The following is a 16,604-nucleotide window of genomic DNA, read 5'->3' as shown; positions in this document are numbered from 1 at the left end:
AACCTCAAAATGGATTAAAGATCTAAAGGTAAGGCTGAATACTATAAAACTCTTATAAGAGAATAGAGGCTGCACACTCTCTGACATAAATCACATCTATTTCTTTTTCATATACTGCCTAGAGTAATGAAAATAAAAACTAAAGTAAACAAAGTGGATCTAAGTAAACTTAAAAGCTTCGGCACAGCAAAGGAAATCATAAACAAAATGAAAAGACAACACTCAGAATGGGAAAAAAACTAGTTGTATATGAAGCAAGTGACAATGGATTAATCTCCAAAATATGCAAACAGCTCATGCAGCTCAATATAAAAAATAAATTTTAAAAAAGGCAGAAGACCTAAATAAACATTTCTCCAAAGAAGACACACAGATGGCAAAAAACAAAACAAAACAAAAACAAACAAAAAAAATACTTGAAAAGTTCCTCAATATTACTAATCATTAGGTAAATGTAAATCAAAACCACAATGAGGTATCACCTCACACCAGTCAGATTGACCATAATCAAAAAATCCACAAAAAATAAACGCTGAAGAGGATATGAAGAAAAGGAAACCCTCCTACACTGTTGGTGGCAATGGAAATTGGTACAGCCAGTATGGAGAACAGTATTGAGGTTCCTTAAAAAACTAAAAATAGAGCTACCATATGACCCAGCAATCCCACTCCTAGGCTTATGTCTGGAGAAAACCAGAATTCAAAATAGTCCTGCATCCTGATGTTCATTGGGGCACTACTTACAATAGCCAGGACACGGAAGCAACGTTAATGTCCATCAGCAGATGAATGGATAAAGAAGATGTGGAACATATATACAATAGAATAGTACTCAGCCGTAAAAAGGAACAAAATACTGCCATTTGCAAAGATGTGGATGGACCTACAGACTGTCATACATTGTGAAGAAAGTCAGAAAGAGAAAAACAAATATTGTATAGTATCACTTATTTGAGGAATCTAGCAAAGTGGTAGATATGAACTTATTTCACATCTAACATTTCTGTAAAGCAGAAATATAATCACAGATGTAGGGAACCAACTTATGGTTACTAAGGGGGGAAGGAGGGGTGGCATGAATTGGGAGATTGGGACTGACATAGATACACTACTAGGTATAAAACAGATAACTAATGAGAACATCCTATATAGCACAGGGAACTCTACTCAATGTTCTCTGGTGACTTAAATGTATAGGGAATCTAAAAATGAGTGGATATATTTATATGTATGACATTAACTTTGTTGTACAACAAGAAACTAACACAACATTGCAAAGCACCTATACGCCAATAAAATTAGTAAAATACTCTTTCAGGGAAATAAGAGAAAAAAATACTTGGGGTGATATATGTCATTTGAGGATAACTTATTACTAAGAAATTCATGTCCTCCCATGAAAGAAATGGGTATTTGCACACATTTCCGATCCAAAGATAGGGAAATTTTGAAGCAGAATAAAGTACAAGTGAAAAAAACAAGTGGGAGAAATTTTAATAAACAGAGACATGACATATTTCCATGGAAATCCCAGGACAAGGAGATGCTCTTATTCTACAATGATTAAAGAATCGCAATTTATGATTCCAAGCCTTTGAGTTATGCAATCAAGGGAACTCCATCACCCCCAGGATAATTTGTCTTTTTATACCTACCATCCTATAGAATCTCTTCAGAGCCCCCTTTATGTCTTTATTTCTTAGACTGTAGATAAAGGGGTTCAGCATGGGTATGACAACACTGTACATCACAGAGGCTGCTGCACTTGATGTTGAGCTGTGGGGAGCAGCAGGGCTAATGTACACACCTAGAACCGAACAATAAAATAAGGATACCACTGAGAGGTGAGATGCACAGGTAGAAAATGCTTTATACTTCCCCTGAGCTGATGTGATTCCACATATGGAGGAAACTATTTTAGAGTAAGAGTAAAGGATACCAGCAAACGGACCACCACCCAGCAGGGCAGCTGCAAAATACAAGACCATATAATTAACAAAGGTGTCAGAACAGGCAAGTTGTAAGACCTGGTTGAGTTCACAGAAAAAATGGGGGATTTTGAAGTCTGCACAGAAGGACAATCGCAACGCCATTAAGTTATGTAACAAGGAATAAATAGCGCTTATGATCCAGGATATCACAACTAGCAGCCTACAGAGCCTGGGGTTCATGATGACTGTGTAGTGCAGTGGGTGACATATGGCCACATACCGGTCATAGGCCATCACAGCCAGGAGAAAGTCATCTAATCCTATGAAGAGTATGTAAAAATACATTTGTACGATGCATCCTTCAAAGGTGATAAATTTGCTCTGTGTTTGTATGTTCCACAACATCTTTGGGATAGTGGTGGAGGTGAAAGAGATGTCTACAAAGGACAGGTTGGAGAGGAAGAAATACATGGGTGTATAGAGGTGGGAGTCTGAGATGGTGGCCAGGATGATGATCAGGTTTCCAAAAACAGTGGTCAGGTACATGGAGAGGAAAAACCCAAATATGAGGGGCTGCAGTTCAGATGCCTCTGAAAATCCCAGGAGAAGAAATTCTGAAACTTCTGAATTATTTCGTGGTTCCATGTGTTGGCGGTAACTACCAGGCTATAGAATAATAACTGGTTAATTTTCACAGAAGCATTAGTAACGTAGCAGAAACAAACCTCTTATATTTCAGAGTCAAGACATTAATTTTGATATATGTCGGTATGGGATGAGGCAAGGTCTTTTCTCATTTTTTTTTTAACATGGAATCTTTTCTATGTTACTCTTGTTCCTTGAGTTTTGATCTCTCTTTTGACAAGTCCAGGGGGCACTCTTCTTCTGGTTCTGTTCTTTTACCAACATTCAAAGGCATCCCTAAACCATTCTCTATAAGTCATGCACATGCCATGAAAATTCACCCTTTTACCCTGAATAACTTTCTTCATATGATTTTTTCTCACATATGTCATACATATATTTATTTTACTGTACTCTGGCTCTATCAATATATGCAAGCTCAAAGTTCATAGTTCATTTTATTTTTCCCAAAGGTATGTGAATATAAGTGCATTTATATAGAAATACATTTAAGAAAATGAGAAATAATTGAATAAAAAGTATGACAAACCTACAAGAATATATAAACAATATATATCATATAATATATAGTATATATTGAATATAGCCAATATTTTATAATAATGTAAATGGAGAGTAATCTCTAAAATATTGAATCACTATGTTGTACACCTGGAACTAATGTGGTAAATTAATTTTACTTCAATGAAAAAAACTAATGGCAGTCAACATAAAGCTAGTTAAATAGGGAAATTTTAAACAAAAGTAAATGGGACATCAAAAACTGACTGAAAAATGATGTAAAATAGCAGTATTCTAACAAGAGCAACATACATTAATACTTATTTTAGCCAAGGCCTTCATTTAAATGAATATAACATATACATAGAACATAACATATAACATATAACATACACAGAACTTTTTGGCACATAGAAGATGTTCCTTTATTATTTGTTGAATGATTAGGAATTAGGGTCATATTAAATATGAACATTTAATACATGAGAAGGTAATATTTCAATTTAGCTGGAAAAGGCTGGATTTTGAATAAAAGCTGGAATAAATGCTATTTATCTGAAAAGAAAGTGGATTTTTTGTTTGTTTCTAAATCTAACACATCTTCAAAAAATTAGAGGGATTGAAGACACAATTATAAAAGTAAAAAATCCTTTTTAGATGAACATATAATAAATTCATGCAAAATCTACCAATAGTAAACTACCATAATTAAAGTTAGAAATTCAGAAATAAAAAGAATGATATATTAAACTGTATGAAACATAAAATTTGGGGTCAAAAATACCCAGCCAAAAAGTCAGCAGCATAACAATAGTTTGTAAAAATCATTTGAATTACAGCCAAAAGTCAAAAGTTCAGCATAAAATACATGCACATATAGTAATAATAGGAAAAGAGAGAGTGATCAAAAAAAAAAAAGATCCTTTGCTCAAAGTAAGTAATAGTTTGAGAAGACAGCAAGAGCTCTCTTTCACAACCATCAGCATGGGAAAACACTAAGATCTGACACTTGACTGGTGTTGAAATTTTTAAACAGGTAGCAGAAGGGCAAATTTCTAATGTTGCTAGCATAAAGGAGAAGTGTGGAACATTAGGGAAACAACTTGAAGACAGCTGGAAATATTAAAAACACATATATTTTCCTTTAACTCAGTGTTCCTCAATCTCTGCACTATTGGATATTCTGGGCCAGATCATTCTCTGTGGTAGGGTCTGTTCTGTACAGCAATATCCCCCAATGTTTTTGGCACCAGAGGCCGGTTTGGTGGAAGACAATTTTTCTACAGACAGGGGTGGGAGATGTTTCAGGTGGTATGAGAGCGATGGGGAATGATGGGGAGCTGCAGATACAGATCCACTCTCTGGCCTGCAGCTCACCATCTGCTGTGCAGCCCTGTTCCTAACAGGCCTTGGATCTGATCAATACTGGTCCAAGGCCTGGGGTTTGGGACCCCTGCTGTACAGTGTAGGATGTTTAGAAGCATCCTTGCCCACCACCCACTGCTCCAGTGTGACAGTGAAAAATGTCTATGGATATTGCTCAATATCCCCTGGGTGAAATAATTACCCTTGGTTGAGAAGTACAGTTTTAAATGAATGATACCAGATATTTTTAAAACTGTGCTATAATAGTAATTTGTTAAAAAATAATATGATAGACCCCTGCATGTGTATCACAGCCACACTGTGAAATGTTATAGTGATATTGAAATAATGAACCAGCATTATACTGACTGATTGGAAGCAAGTCCCTAAGGTATCATTGTTAAAAAACGGGAGGGAACACATGGTTAAAAAAAAAAAAAACAAAACAAAACAGAAAACTAAAGCATAAAGAGTATTTATGAGGTACACAGGACTGTATTCATATATTTGTGTAAAAGTATGTGAATATGTATAAGTACATAATTTAGAAAGAGAAGTTTTAAAGGAAACTAAGAGCTTTTGGAATAAAAATGTCAGTGAGAATGAAATTAGGTTGAGAAGATTGTTTTATAAAAAAAGAGTATGTAACAAAATTGAATGAAAATCTGCAACTAATTTATACAAAGACAAAAAAGTATTAATTTAGAGATACCAACATGGGTTATTAATTTAGCATTAAAATTGCTAAAGATTTGAAAATGAAATATAACAGAAGTGCTTTTAAAATGTGGAAAGGGAACACTATCTAAACTATAATTCATCTCATAGAGATGGATGGATTCAAATATGCTTACAGAATATAAAGGTGATTCTTAGTCCAATAGTAAAAAAAAAAAAATGAATGTCTTCCAAATTTTGGCCAAATGTGATGCAAATTTTAGAAACAAATTTAATCACAAGGCCAAGAGGTACAAGGCATAACAGAGATGTGAAAACTAGCTGGAAACATATACGAGGCTATTTATCACCGTTAAGGATGCGGGAGAAGTTTCATTTTTGTTTTTGTTTATAGAAAATATTGACACATGAAGAATATTAAAGTGACAGCTAAATAATTTTGGTAATAAAAGTAAAATGTCAATGGATGGGATATAATGTACAATACAGTGACTAAATTCAATAATACTCTGTTGCATATATGATAGTCGCTAAGGGACAGTAGATCTCAAAATTTCTCATCAAAAAAAAAAATTGTAACTACAGTATGTATGGTGACAGATTTTAACTAGATTTATTGTGGTTATCATTTAGCAATATAAACAAATATTGAATCATTATACTGTATAGCAGCAACTAATATTTTATATGGCAATTATATTTCAAATTCTTTTTTAAAAGCAGTGAAGAGAACACTATATGACTGATAGATTCAACCAGCAAAATTAATAAACTCTTATATAATTCCCACAAATATATCTACACATATATAAAAAAACCTAAATGGCAAATGCCCAATTTTTGTAAAGAAACAATTCTTAGTTTCAAAGAATTCAATAAAAAAGGAATAATAACCCTCTGACACCACAATGTAAAGCAAAGAATTTGTACAGACTTTTAAAAATAGAGAAACACTGAATGGCTAACAAACCAACAAATATATTCAGCCTCACAGGTAATAAGATAATTGCAAAGTAAAGCTCATTAGCATACCCCTTTTCAACAATGAAATAAAGATTTTTTAATGTGAATACCCAGAGTGAGGGTATTCACAGTATTCACAGTATTCAAGATACTGTGATATACACTTTTCACGAACTGCTATTTCAAGGAAGTATTTTGAAAGTATTCCTTGGTATAGATCTTTCTTCCCCATGTGGAAATAGAGTCTAATATGTCCCATTTTAAAACAAAAAGAAATGTCCTTACTTCACTGTATGACCTTCCATAGGCAATACCCTACTTGTCTACTCCTTTTAATTATTAGGATCATTGGCCTTATGTTCTACTTTTAATGAAAGCATTTTATGCCTCCCTTTTCTTCTTCTAATTGAGCTTCCACTATTACCATTTAATTGTCAACAGTGACACATTTTGAAGTGCAATGTTCAATTTTATTTTGATCATCGTAAATAAATATATTCATTTATTAGGAAAGCTGGCAAAAGACTAGAGTGATCTCTGGTAACCGTGCTATGTTAGATTGTCTCACAGGTGACCTCAGGTACAAGTTCTTGGCTTCTCTCCTCACTGATTCTCTCCTGCATTGTCTATGGAGCTCTCAGACTCACCTGCTTGGGAAATTGGAGAGGAAGCTTTCTCTGTGGACGTCCAAATTCCCGAATAAATAGTTGATGATGCAGACCAAATCTCTGTCCCCATACAGGACAAGAGGAGATCAAGCATTGATCCCTCAGCCAGACTGCAAAAGCAAAGATTGCATCCTGTCTAACCAAAAGTTGAACAGACTGAGGGACTGCAGCAGAGGAGATATTAACAGCTTCCTATGTCAGCTCATTTGGCATATTTTCCCCTTGTTACTCAAATCTATAAGTATAATACATAATTTCCCTTGGGGACACTGGGCTGGACGGAACGGATTTTTTTCTGCTGATTCTCTGATCTTAGGAGACTACATTATAAGTTAGGTGAATTCAGTTTTTATTACTCTTTCTCCTCTAACTCTCCTGCTTCCAAAGCTCTACACCTCCCAGTACCTCATCACATCCCTGACTTCAAATTTTCTCAACAGTATGATATTAAGAATTTGTTTTGACTAAGTTTCATGGGGCTTCAAAGCTTTGATTTGTGGTGAGGACACAACCCTGAAATCTGTAAAAATTGCTATTCACCTCATCAAGGGCAAGGTTAATATAAAACCTCTCTAAATACATTCTAGATTTATGACAGTTTTACAAGCCAATAAGGAATTTCCCAATTATATCAGAAATTAAGAGCTGTCATTTATTGTAATTATGAGAGATATTCATATGTTCTTAGGCTATTATAGTGATTGTCAAATATAATTTTTTGAAACAGTGCTTTCTATGAGGTAGTACTTTTATGAACTATGTTCTCCATCATCAAAATGGGACTCAGAGGGATTTAATGTTCTGCTCAAAGGTTTAAACCAAGTATGGGATGGAGTCTGATTGAAATCTTTCAGTTCTGGAACTCTGGGGCAGTGGTTCTCAACCAAAGATGATTTTGCCCCTGTGGTTATTTGGCAACAGTCGGCCCAGGAACTGCAGTTCTAACAAGCTCCCATGGGTAGCTGATGCTGCAGGGCCTAGTCTGGAGTCACATTTGAGTAGCAAGGCTGTGGCCCACTGTTAGAGTCAGGTATATATATATATATATATAGATTTAGTCTTTCACCAAGAATATTTTATGTATATATTTTTGAAAGAATTTTTTCCATTTATTTATAGATGATAACATATAATTTATCATCATAAATACACCAACCAATCCTTCACCCTAATGAAAAAAGGCTCTTTTGCATGGACACCAAAATCCACACTTCAATGCATAGATATAGAGCATGAAAATGAAATATTTTCCTTAGTAATACAAAAGTAGATTAAATTTTCATTGTATTTATGTTTTTCCCTGACTGAAAGGCCATATTAAGTGAGTATATTCAATTTTGTGTTTCTGTGTAGACTCCAATTAGAAACCTGTAGTTTTCTAACCTATATCAGTGTCTAAGGTAGGTATTATGGATATTGCAGAGTAAGAGAAAAGGATGCTAAAAAGAAGAATAAAAGGGAATAACCACCTGTAAAACAAACTATAGGTTAAAGTCTCCATCTTCAAGAAGAGCAGTTAAGGGAGTGATTTACAAAGGAATGGTGTGCAAAGAATGAAAAACTGTAGTCTCAGGTTTCCTCTATTATAAAATTATATAAAATGCCTTATCTAGTAATTCAAGGTTTTGTTTTGTTTTTGTTTTTGTTTTTTCCCCACAGTAGTAGAATTACTTATGACAATTATTTCAGTAGCAGAAGAGAAAAATTGTTTGGGATGATGTATATCATTTGAGAAGAAATTATTTGTAAGAAATCCATGTTGTCCTATGAAGTAAATGGGAAATGTAAATATTTTGAATTAAATTTGGGAAAAGCTTCAAGAAAGTAGAAAATGGACAAAGGGGAAATTTGTTTTTAAATCAGACAGAAAAGGAAACTTACAAATGTGAGCTACCACAATGGTGCAAAGAATTTGAGTTAAATAAGTGAATATTTCAGGAAATGGAGAGAGGGAGCAAGTTCTACTTCCATATTCTGATAAAAGAATATTAAATTCTGGCTCAAATTCTTTGCACCCTGCAAGAATGGGGACTTCTCTAACCCTATGAGAGTTGGTCCTTTTATAGATGCCACCCCAAGAATCTTTGCAGAGCCCTCTTTATGACTTTGTACTTTAGACTGTAGATGAAGGAGTTTGGCATGGGTGTGTCCAGAGTGAACATCACTGAGGCAATTGCACTTGACTCTGAGTAGAAGGGCTTGAGTAGAGGCAGGACTGAGGTACACTCAAAGCCCACACAATAAAACAAGGATACAAGTGAGAGGTGAGATGCACAGGTGAAAAGCACTTTATACTTTCTCCAAGCTGATGGTATTCCACATATAGAGGAAACTACCTTAGAGTAAGAGTAAATGATCCCAGGCAAGAAATCACCACCCAGGAGTTTCAGAGCTTCAAATTACATCACAATGTCATTAAGAAAGGTGTCACAACTGGCAAGTTGCACCTCTTGTTTGATTTCACAAGTTAGGGGATTTCCAAGTTCGTACAGAATGACAGTCGCAATATCATTAATCTTTGTAACAAGGAATGCAGGACACTCGTGAATCAAATCACCAGAACCAGCAGTCCACAGAGCAGATGGTTCATGGTCATGGGGTAGCACAGGAGTCAACACATGGCCATGAATCAGTCATAGGCCACTGTGGTCAGAAAAATGTTGTCTTAATCTAAAATGAGTAGATAAATGTATATTCACAGGTTATCACTTTACCTTCTTTGGATTGGTGGTGAAGATGAAACATACCTAAAATGAACCGACTGGAGAAGAAAAATTACATGGATGTGAGGATGTGAGAGTCAGAAATGGTGGCCAGGATGATGATGAGGTTTTCAAACACAGTGATCAGTACATGGAGAGGAAAAGAGCAAATATAAGGAGCTGTAATTCTGGTTCCTCTCATAATCCCAGAAGAAGAAATTGTGAAATTTGGGTATCATTCCTGGTGAAATGTGGTCCTTACCAACACTCACTGATTTTTGTCTCTTTGACAATAGGCATTCTGAACATTGGGAGGTGTATCTCGTGGTTTTAGTTTCCATTTCTCTGATGATTAATGATGTTGAGTCTCTTTTCATGGGCCTGTTGGTCATATGTATGCCTTCCTTTGGGGAAAAAAAATGTCTACTGAGGGCCCTCTACCTATTTCAATATGGATTTTGATTTTTTAATTGAGCTGACAATTCTTTTTTGAATAACAACCCTTTATCACATATATAATTTGCAAATATATTTTCCCATGAGGAGGTTGCCTTTTAGTTTTGTTCCTGGTTTCCTTCATGGTGCAAAGCTTTTTGTTTGGTGTGGTTCCGTTTGTTTGTATTTTTACTTTTATTTCCCTTGCTGAGGGGATATATCACCCCAAAATATTTTTTGGCATGATAACAGTGTTTATTTTTTTCCAATTTATAACTGATTTTCTTTTTTTTTTCTCTTGATCTTTATCAGAGTATAATAGCTTTACACTGTTGTGCCAGTTTCCGCTGTACAACAAAGTGAATCAGCTCTATTTATACATATATCCCCATACAAATATTTCTAAAACAATGTCAAGAGGTACTGCCTCTTTTCACAGAATTAGAATAAAGAAAGTTACAATTTGTATGGAAACACAAAAGACAACAAATAGCTGAAACAATCTTGAGAAAGAAAAATGGAGCTGGATGAATCAGGTTCCCTGACTTCAGACTGTACTATAAAGCTACAGTAATCAAGAGAGTATGGTATACTAGCACAACAACTGAATTATAGATCAGTGGACTAGGATAGAAAAGCCAGAGATAAACCTATGCACCTCTGATTACCTAATCTATGACAAAGGAGGCAAGACTATACAATGGAGAAAAGACAGTCTTTTCAATGATTGGTGCAGAAAAAACTGGACAGCTACATGTAAAAGAAGGAAATTAGAACACTTCCTAACACCATACACAAAAATAAACTCAAAATGGATTAAAGATCCAAATGTAAGACCAGACACTACAAAACTCTGAGAGGAAAAATTAGGCAGAACACTCTTTGACATAAATCACAGCAAGATCTTTTTTGAACCACCTTCTAGGGTAATAAAATTAAAAACAAATATAAACAGATGGAACCTAATTAAATTTAAAAGCTTTTGCACAGCAAAGGAAATCATGAAGAAGATGAAAAGACAACTCTCAGATAGGAGAAAATATTTGCAAGCGAAATAACTAACAAGGGATTAATCTTCAGTGAATGCAAACAGCTCATGCAACTCAATACCAAAAAAACAAACAATCAAAAACTGGGCAGAAGACCTAAGTAAACATTTCTCCAAATGGCATAGCAATGGCCAAGATGCACATGGAAAGATGTTCTACATCACTAACTAATAGGAAAATGCATATCAAAACTATAATGAGGTTTCACCGCACACTGCTCAGAATGGCCATCATCAAAAAATCTATGAACAGTAAATGTTGGAGAGAGTGTGGAGAAAAGGGAACTCTTTCGCACTGTTGGTGGGAATGTAAATTGATACAGTCACTATGAAAAACAGTATGAAGGTTCCATAAAAATCTAAAAATAAAATTACCATATAACCCAGCAGTATGACTACTGGGTATATACCCAGATAAAAGCATAATTTGAAAAGACACATTCACCCAAATGTTCATTGCAGCACTATTTAGAATAGCCAGTAAATGGAAACAACATAAATGTCCATCAACAGATGAATGGATAAAAGAAGATGTGCTACATATTTACAATGGATTATTATTCAGCCATAAATAGGAATGAAATTCAGTAATTTGAGGAAATGTGGATGGATCTAGAGACTGTCAAACAGAGTGAAGTAAGTAAGAAAGAGAAAAACAAATACCATATGTTACAGTATTTATATGTGGAATCTAGAAAAAAAAATGGTACAGATGAACGTATTTGCAAAGCAGAAATAGAAACACAGAGATAGAGAACAAACATATGGACGCCAAAGTGGGGAAAAAGGGATGTGATGAATTGGGAGAGTGGGATTGACATGTATACACCAATATATATAAAATAGATAACTAATGAGATCATGCTGTATATCGCTGGGAACTCTACTTAAGGCTCTGTGGTGACCTAAATGGGAAGGAAATCCAAAATAGGGGATATATTTATATGCATAGTATATTCACTTCGCTGTACAACAGAAACTAACACAACATTGTAAAGCAAATATGCCCCAATAAAGAAAAAAAGTTACTTAGAATTAAAAAATGTTCTATGATTCTTAATGTTTCAGATCTTTAATTTAAATTTTTAATCTATATTGAGTTTATTTTTGTATGTGGTGTAATATATGGTCCGGCTTTATTACTTTGCCTGTACTTGTTCAATGCAGAAAATATTTCATGGTGTGTTTGTTACCAAACCAAGGTGCTTCAGTTATTTTTAATGTTTTTTCTGCACTTACATATTATACTATAATTGTTTAGCAATGTATTCAGAATAGGGTTTCAATTTTCTTATTCTATCACCTTACTCAATGTTTTGTGTACTTTTGCCTTTTCATTTCAAGTAGAAGAGAGCATTTCAACATTCACTGTAAGGCAGTTCTGGTGGTGCTGAACTCCCAGATATTGTTTGTCTGGGAAAGCCATTACTTCTCCTTCATACCTGAAGGATAATTTGCTAAATAGAGTATTATTTGCTGTCAGTTTTTATATCACAATAGTTTGAGTATGACATTCCATTGCCTCTTGGCTGGTGGTGTCTCTGCCGATAAATTTGCTGATAGCCCAAACTACTTTTGTAGTTTACTCAATTTTTTTTTCTGACTCCCTTTAACACTTTTTTCCCTTTTAAAATCTGTATTGAAATATACTTGATTTACAATGTCACGTAAGTTTCAGGGGTACAGCACAGTGATTTATATGTGTATATACACATATACACATATAAAAACACACATATTTCTTCTTTCTTAGATTATTTTCTGTTACAGGTTATCACAAGCTATTGAGGATATTGAATATTGAATATTTCCCTGTGCTATACAGTAGGTTGTTGTTTATTATCTATTTCATATAAATATTAGTGTGTTTAAAGAAAAAAAAAAATCTCTTTCTGTCATTGACCTTTGACAGTTTTAATATATATGTCTTGGAGAAGGTCTTTTGCCTTGAGACAGTTAGGTCTTCTATTATTTCTTCCACAGACTTGGAAAGTTCTCAGTTATTGCTTCTTTAAATAAACTCTCTGTTCCTTTCTCTTTTTTCTCCTTCTGAGATACCCATTATCCTTGTTAAGTTTTCTAATGGATTTAGATATTTATCATAGAATATCTTCATTAAAAAAAAAAATCTTAGTTCTGTCCTCACTTCTACCTGAATCATTCTATCCTTGAGCTCACTACTTCTCCCCTTCATATGGTGTCCTCTACTTCCAGTGCTTTCTAATATGCCCTTCAGCTCATTTTTTGAATTCTCCAGCTTCAGAATTTCTGTCTGGTTGTGTTTAATAGTTTTCATCTCTTTGGAAACTGCTCTTTATATTCATTATTTTTATTCCCAAGCTTATTTAAGCACCTTTATGAGTTTTCTTGTAGCTTGTTGAGTTTCTTCAAGACACTATTTTGAATGCTCTACTTGTTGGATCATAATCTTCCATGATATTAAGATTAGTTGATAGAAAATTGTCATTTTCCTTTAGTGATTCCATGTTACTGTGGTTTTCATGGTGCTCGGTGAGTTGCTCCTCTGCCAGTGCATTTGAAATAGCAAAAACCTGTTTTTTAATTCATTTTCTCAATTTAGGTAAAGCTTTGTTTGCTTGATTCTAACAATTCAAAAAATTGGTAACTAGAGATCCCTTTATGTATTTCAGTTAGGTGACAGTAGCACAAGTGTTTGGTTTCTTTTACCTGAGCTGCACCTGGCTATATTTGAGAAGCTGCACTGTTTGCCCTTCACTGCCCCTACCAGATGTGTCCCCTGGTGCCTTGTCATCACTGTTTGTGTCTACAGGGTTACTGGTGCCTTGGTGCTGCCAGTGTCCCTGCTGTGGCTGCCAGCTCTGTTGAGGACACCAGGATCATGGATACTTTGCCTTTTCCAGTGTAACCTGGTGTGAGGGTCACACCACCCCTACTGTCTGGTTCCCTGTGGCTGCTGGTGCTGCTGCATCCAGGAGGGCAAGGGTCATGTGTGCCACCTCCACTGGTGCTACTAGGTTCTCTGGGCCTAAGGGCTCAGATGTCTAATCCATGAGGCTGGGATCAGGGGAACTGCCTCTGCTGTTCACCTGGTTCCCCCGGTTCCCCCTCTTCTATGTGTTCTAGTACAGCCACCTTCAGAGGTACAAATGTGTGAATATCTGGAGCTCTGGTGTGTTGGGCAGAAAAAACCTTTGTTTAGTTATGGAAATTTTACTAATAGTAGATTGAAAGAGAGAGAGCAAGGAAGTGTGTTATGCTTCCATGATGCTGACGTCACTAACGATAAAGTATTTTTACATAAACTCTAACCAACATATATAAGTGGGGAAAACTATCATATATTGGTGAAGAAATAAGTGAAATATACAACATCATGGATGAGGTTTAGTATTAGAACATAGAGAATTAGAGTCATGAGGACCCCAGCAGAGATGAGAACAATTCTTATCCACACAGTTTCATATAACAGTGAAGGTATTATATAAAAATGTTTATTAGGATAAGTTCTAATATAGCTATAGCTAACTGATATAAAGTGAAAGTGAACAGAATTGAGAATAATTATAAGAATCTACTCCTTATGATTCTGGGCATTTATTCTGGTATTTAAAGGTAGCATTCATAGTTACTCTGTTTTTAAATTTTATTTCAGATAATTGCATTAAAAAGTGACCCCATTGAGTTTCCCTTCTAGGAAAGTAGGAGATTGGAAGACATGTTTGCTTGGATAATTGTGACCCTGAATCATGTCTTGAAAGCCAAACAGGTTTTCAAGCTGCGTGGTGAGCCATCTTTGATCATGATGATGTACAAATATGTTAGTGTATGAAGATATGACCCTTGAACAACACAAGGGTTAAGGGCATCAACTCTCTGTATAGTAAAAACAAAAATCATATGACTTCACAATCATTTCTCCATATCCACTTATTCAACCAGCCTTATTAAAAACTGAATTTATTTTTTTTAATATGAGTAATGCAACTAATGATTATTCTTTCAGGAAGACAATAGAAGATTACTTGGCATGACATATGTTATTTAAGAAGCAATTATTATTCATAAATCTATAATCCACTATCAATGAAATGGAGTTTACAAACATTTCTAACCCAAAGTTAGGACAATTTTGAGGTAAGAAAAAGTACAAACTGCCGATATATAATAGAAAGAGGAAAAAGCTTAATAAAAAGCTTAATAAAGACAGGTACTGATATTGTACCGAGAAGCTGAATGACAAAAAATGAATATCTCAATAAAAAAATAGAAGGCACAAATTTTATTCCATAATGATCAAAGAATCACAATTGCTGGTTCTGAGGCTTTAAGCCATGAAACAATGGCATGTCATCACGCCCAGGATAATTAGTCCTTTTAACCTGGACTGAAATAGAAACTCTTCAGGGCCCTCTTTATGTCTTTATTCCTTAGGCTGTAGATAAAGGGGTTCAGCATGGGTGTGACCACTGTGTACATCACTGAGGCTGTTGCAATTGAGTGTGAGCTGTGGGTAGCAGCAGAACTAAGGTACACGCCTGTACCTGTACAATAAAATAGGATGACAATGGAGAGGTGTGATGCACAGATGGAAAATGCTTTATACCTCCCCTGAGCTGATGAGATTCTATGTATGCTGGAAGCTATTTGAGAGTAGGAGTAAAGGATACCAGCAAAAGGGCCACCCCCCAACAGGACAGCTGTAAAATACATCACCATGTTATTAAGAAAGTTGTCAGAACTGGAAAGTTGCACCAGCTGATTGAGTTCACAGAAAAAGTGGGGGATTTTCAAGTCTGTACAGAAGGATAGTCGCAAAGTCATTAAGCTTTGTAACAAGGAATCCAAGACACTCATGATCCAGGACACCAGAACCAGCATTCCACAGAGCCGGGGATTCATGATGACCATGTAGTGCAGGGGGTAGCAGATGGCCAGGAAGCGGTCATAAGCCATCACACTCAGAAGAATGTCATCTAATGCTGCAAAGAGAATGTAAAAATACATCTGGGTGATGCAGCCTCTATAGGTTATGACTTTACTGTGGGTCTGAATGTTCCAAAGAATCTTTGGGATGGTGGTGGAAGTGACACAGATGTCTACAAAGGAAAAATTTGAGAGAAAAAAGTACATGGGTGTGTGGAGATGGGAATCTGAGCTGACAGCCAGAATGATGAGCATGTTTCCAAACACAGTGATCAGGTACATGGAGAGGAAAAGTCCAAATATGAGAGGCTGCAGTTCTGGTTCCTCTGAAAGTCCCAGAAGAAGAAAATTTGAAATTTGTGTATTGTTTCTTGGTTCCATGTGGTGGAGGAGACTATTGAGAAAAAAAAAATGTCAATTTTCACTCAGATGGGCATAACTCATGTAGCTGAACTACTATAATTTGTATTTTGCTGACAAGAAATTGACGTTAATATTTTGATAGATAAATTCATAAAGATAAATTCTTGAGGGTATACCCTCATTTCACCTCTGAATAGAAATTTTTATCCCATTCTCAGCATATTTCTGAAGAGTACATGTATTTACAATTTTAACGAGAAATTCTTTCATGCCTTTGAGAGATATATATTTTGAGACTCTCCCATGTTCCAAGCACACATAGGGAATAAATAGAGAATGCTGAAAAACAAATCTCCCACAATCCAAGGATGGTGAAAGATGATAAGCAAATAAAATATTA

The 16,604-nt window shown here is 35.3% G+C and overlaps 1 protein-coding gene and 1 pseudogene across 1 annotated transcript; both read right to left on the bottom strand.

Moving 5' to 3' along the window:
• Positions 1-1,607: 1,607 nt before the first annotated feature.
• LOC130836314 (olfactory receptor-like protein OLF4) lies at positions 1,608-2,576 on the bottom strand. The gene has a single exon (XM_057708371.1). It carries the CDS (start codon positions 2,574-2,576, stop codon positions 1,608-1,610), a length of 969 nt encoding a protein of 322 aa, XP_057564354.1.
• Positions 2,577-15,242: 12,666 nt separating this feature from the next.
• LOC130836313 (olfactory receptor 7A17-like) lies at positions 15,243-16,285 on the bottom strand (annotated as a pseudogene).
• Between the last annotated feature and the right edge of the window lie 319 nt (positions 16,286-16,604).

The sequence above is a fragment of the Hippopotamus amphibius genome, chromosome 15 (assembly GCF_030028045.1).
Source record: "Hippopotamus amphibius kiboko isolate mHipAmp2 chromosome 15, mHipAmp2.hap2, whole genome shotgun sequence".
NCBI lineage: Eukaryota > Metazoa > Chordata > Mammalia > Artiodactyla > Hippopotamidae > Hippopotamus > Hippopotamus amphibius.
This window is presented reverse-complemented; position numbering and strand designations above follow the sequence as displayed.

What these genes read in the sequence shown, in the direction of transcription:
- LOC130836314 (XM_057708371.1), bottom strand. Translation starts at nt 2,576, where the DNA reads ATGGAACCACGAAATAATTCAGAAGTTTCAGAATTTCTTCTCCTGGGA.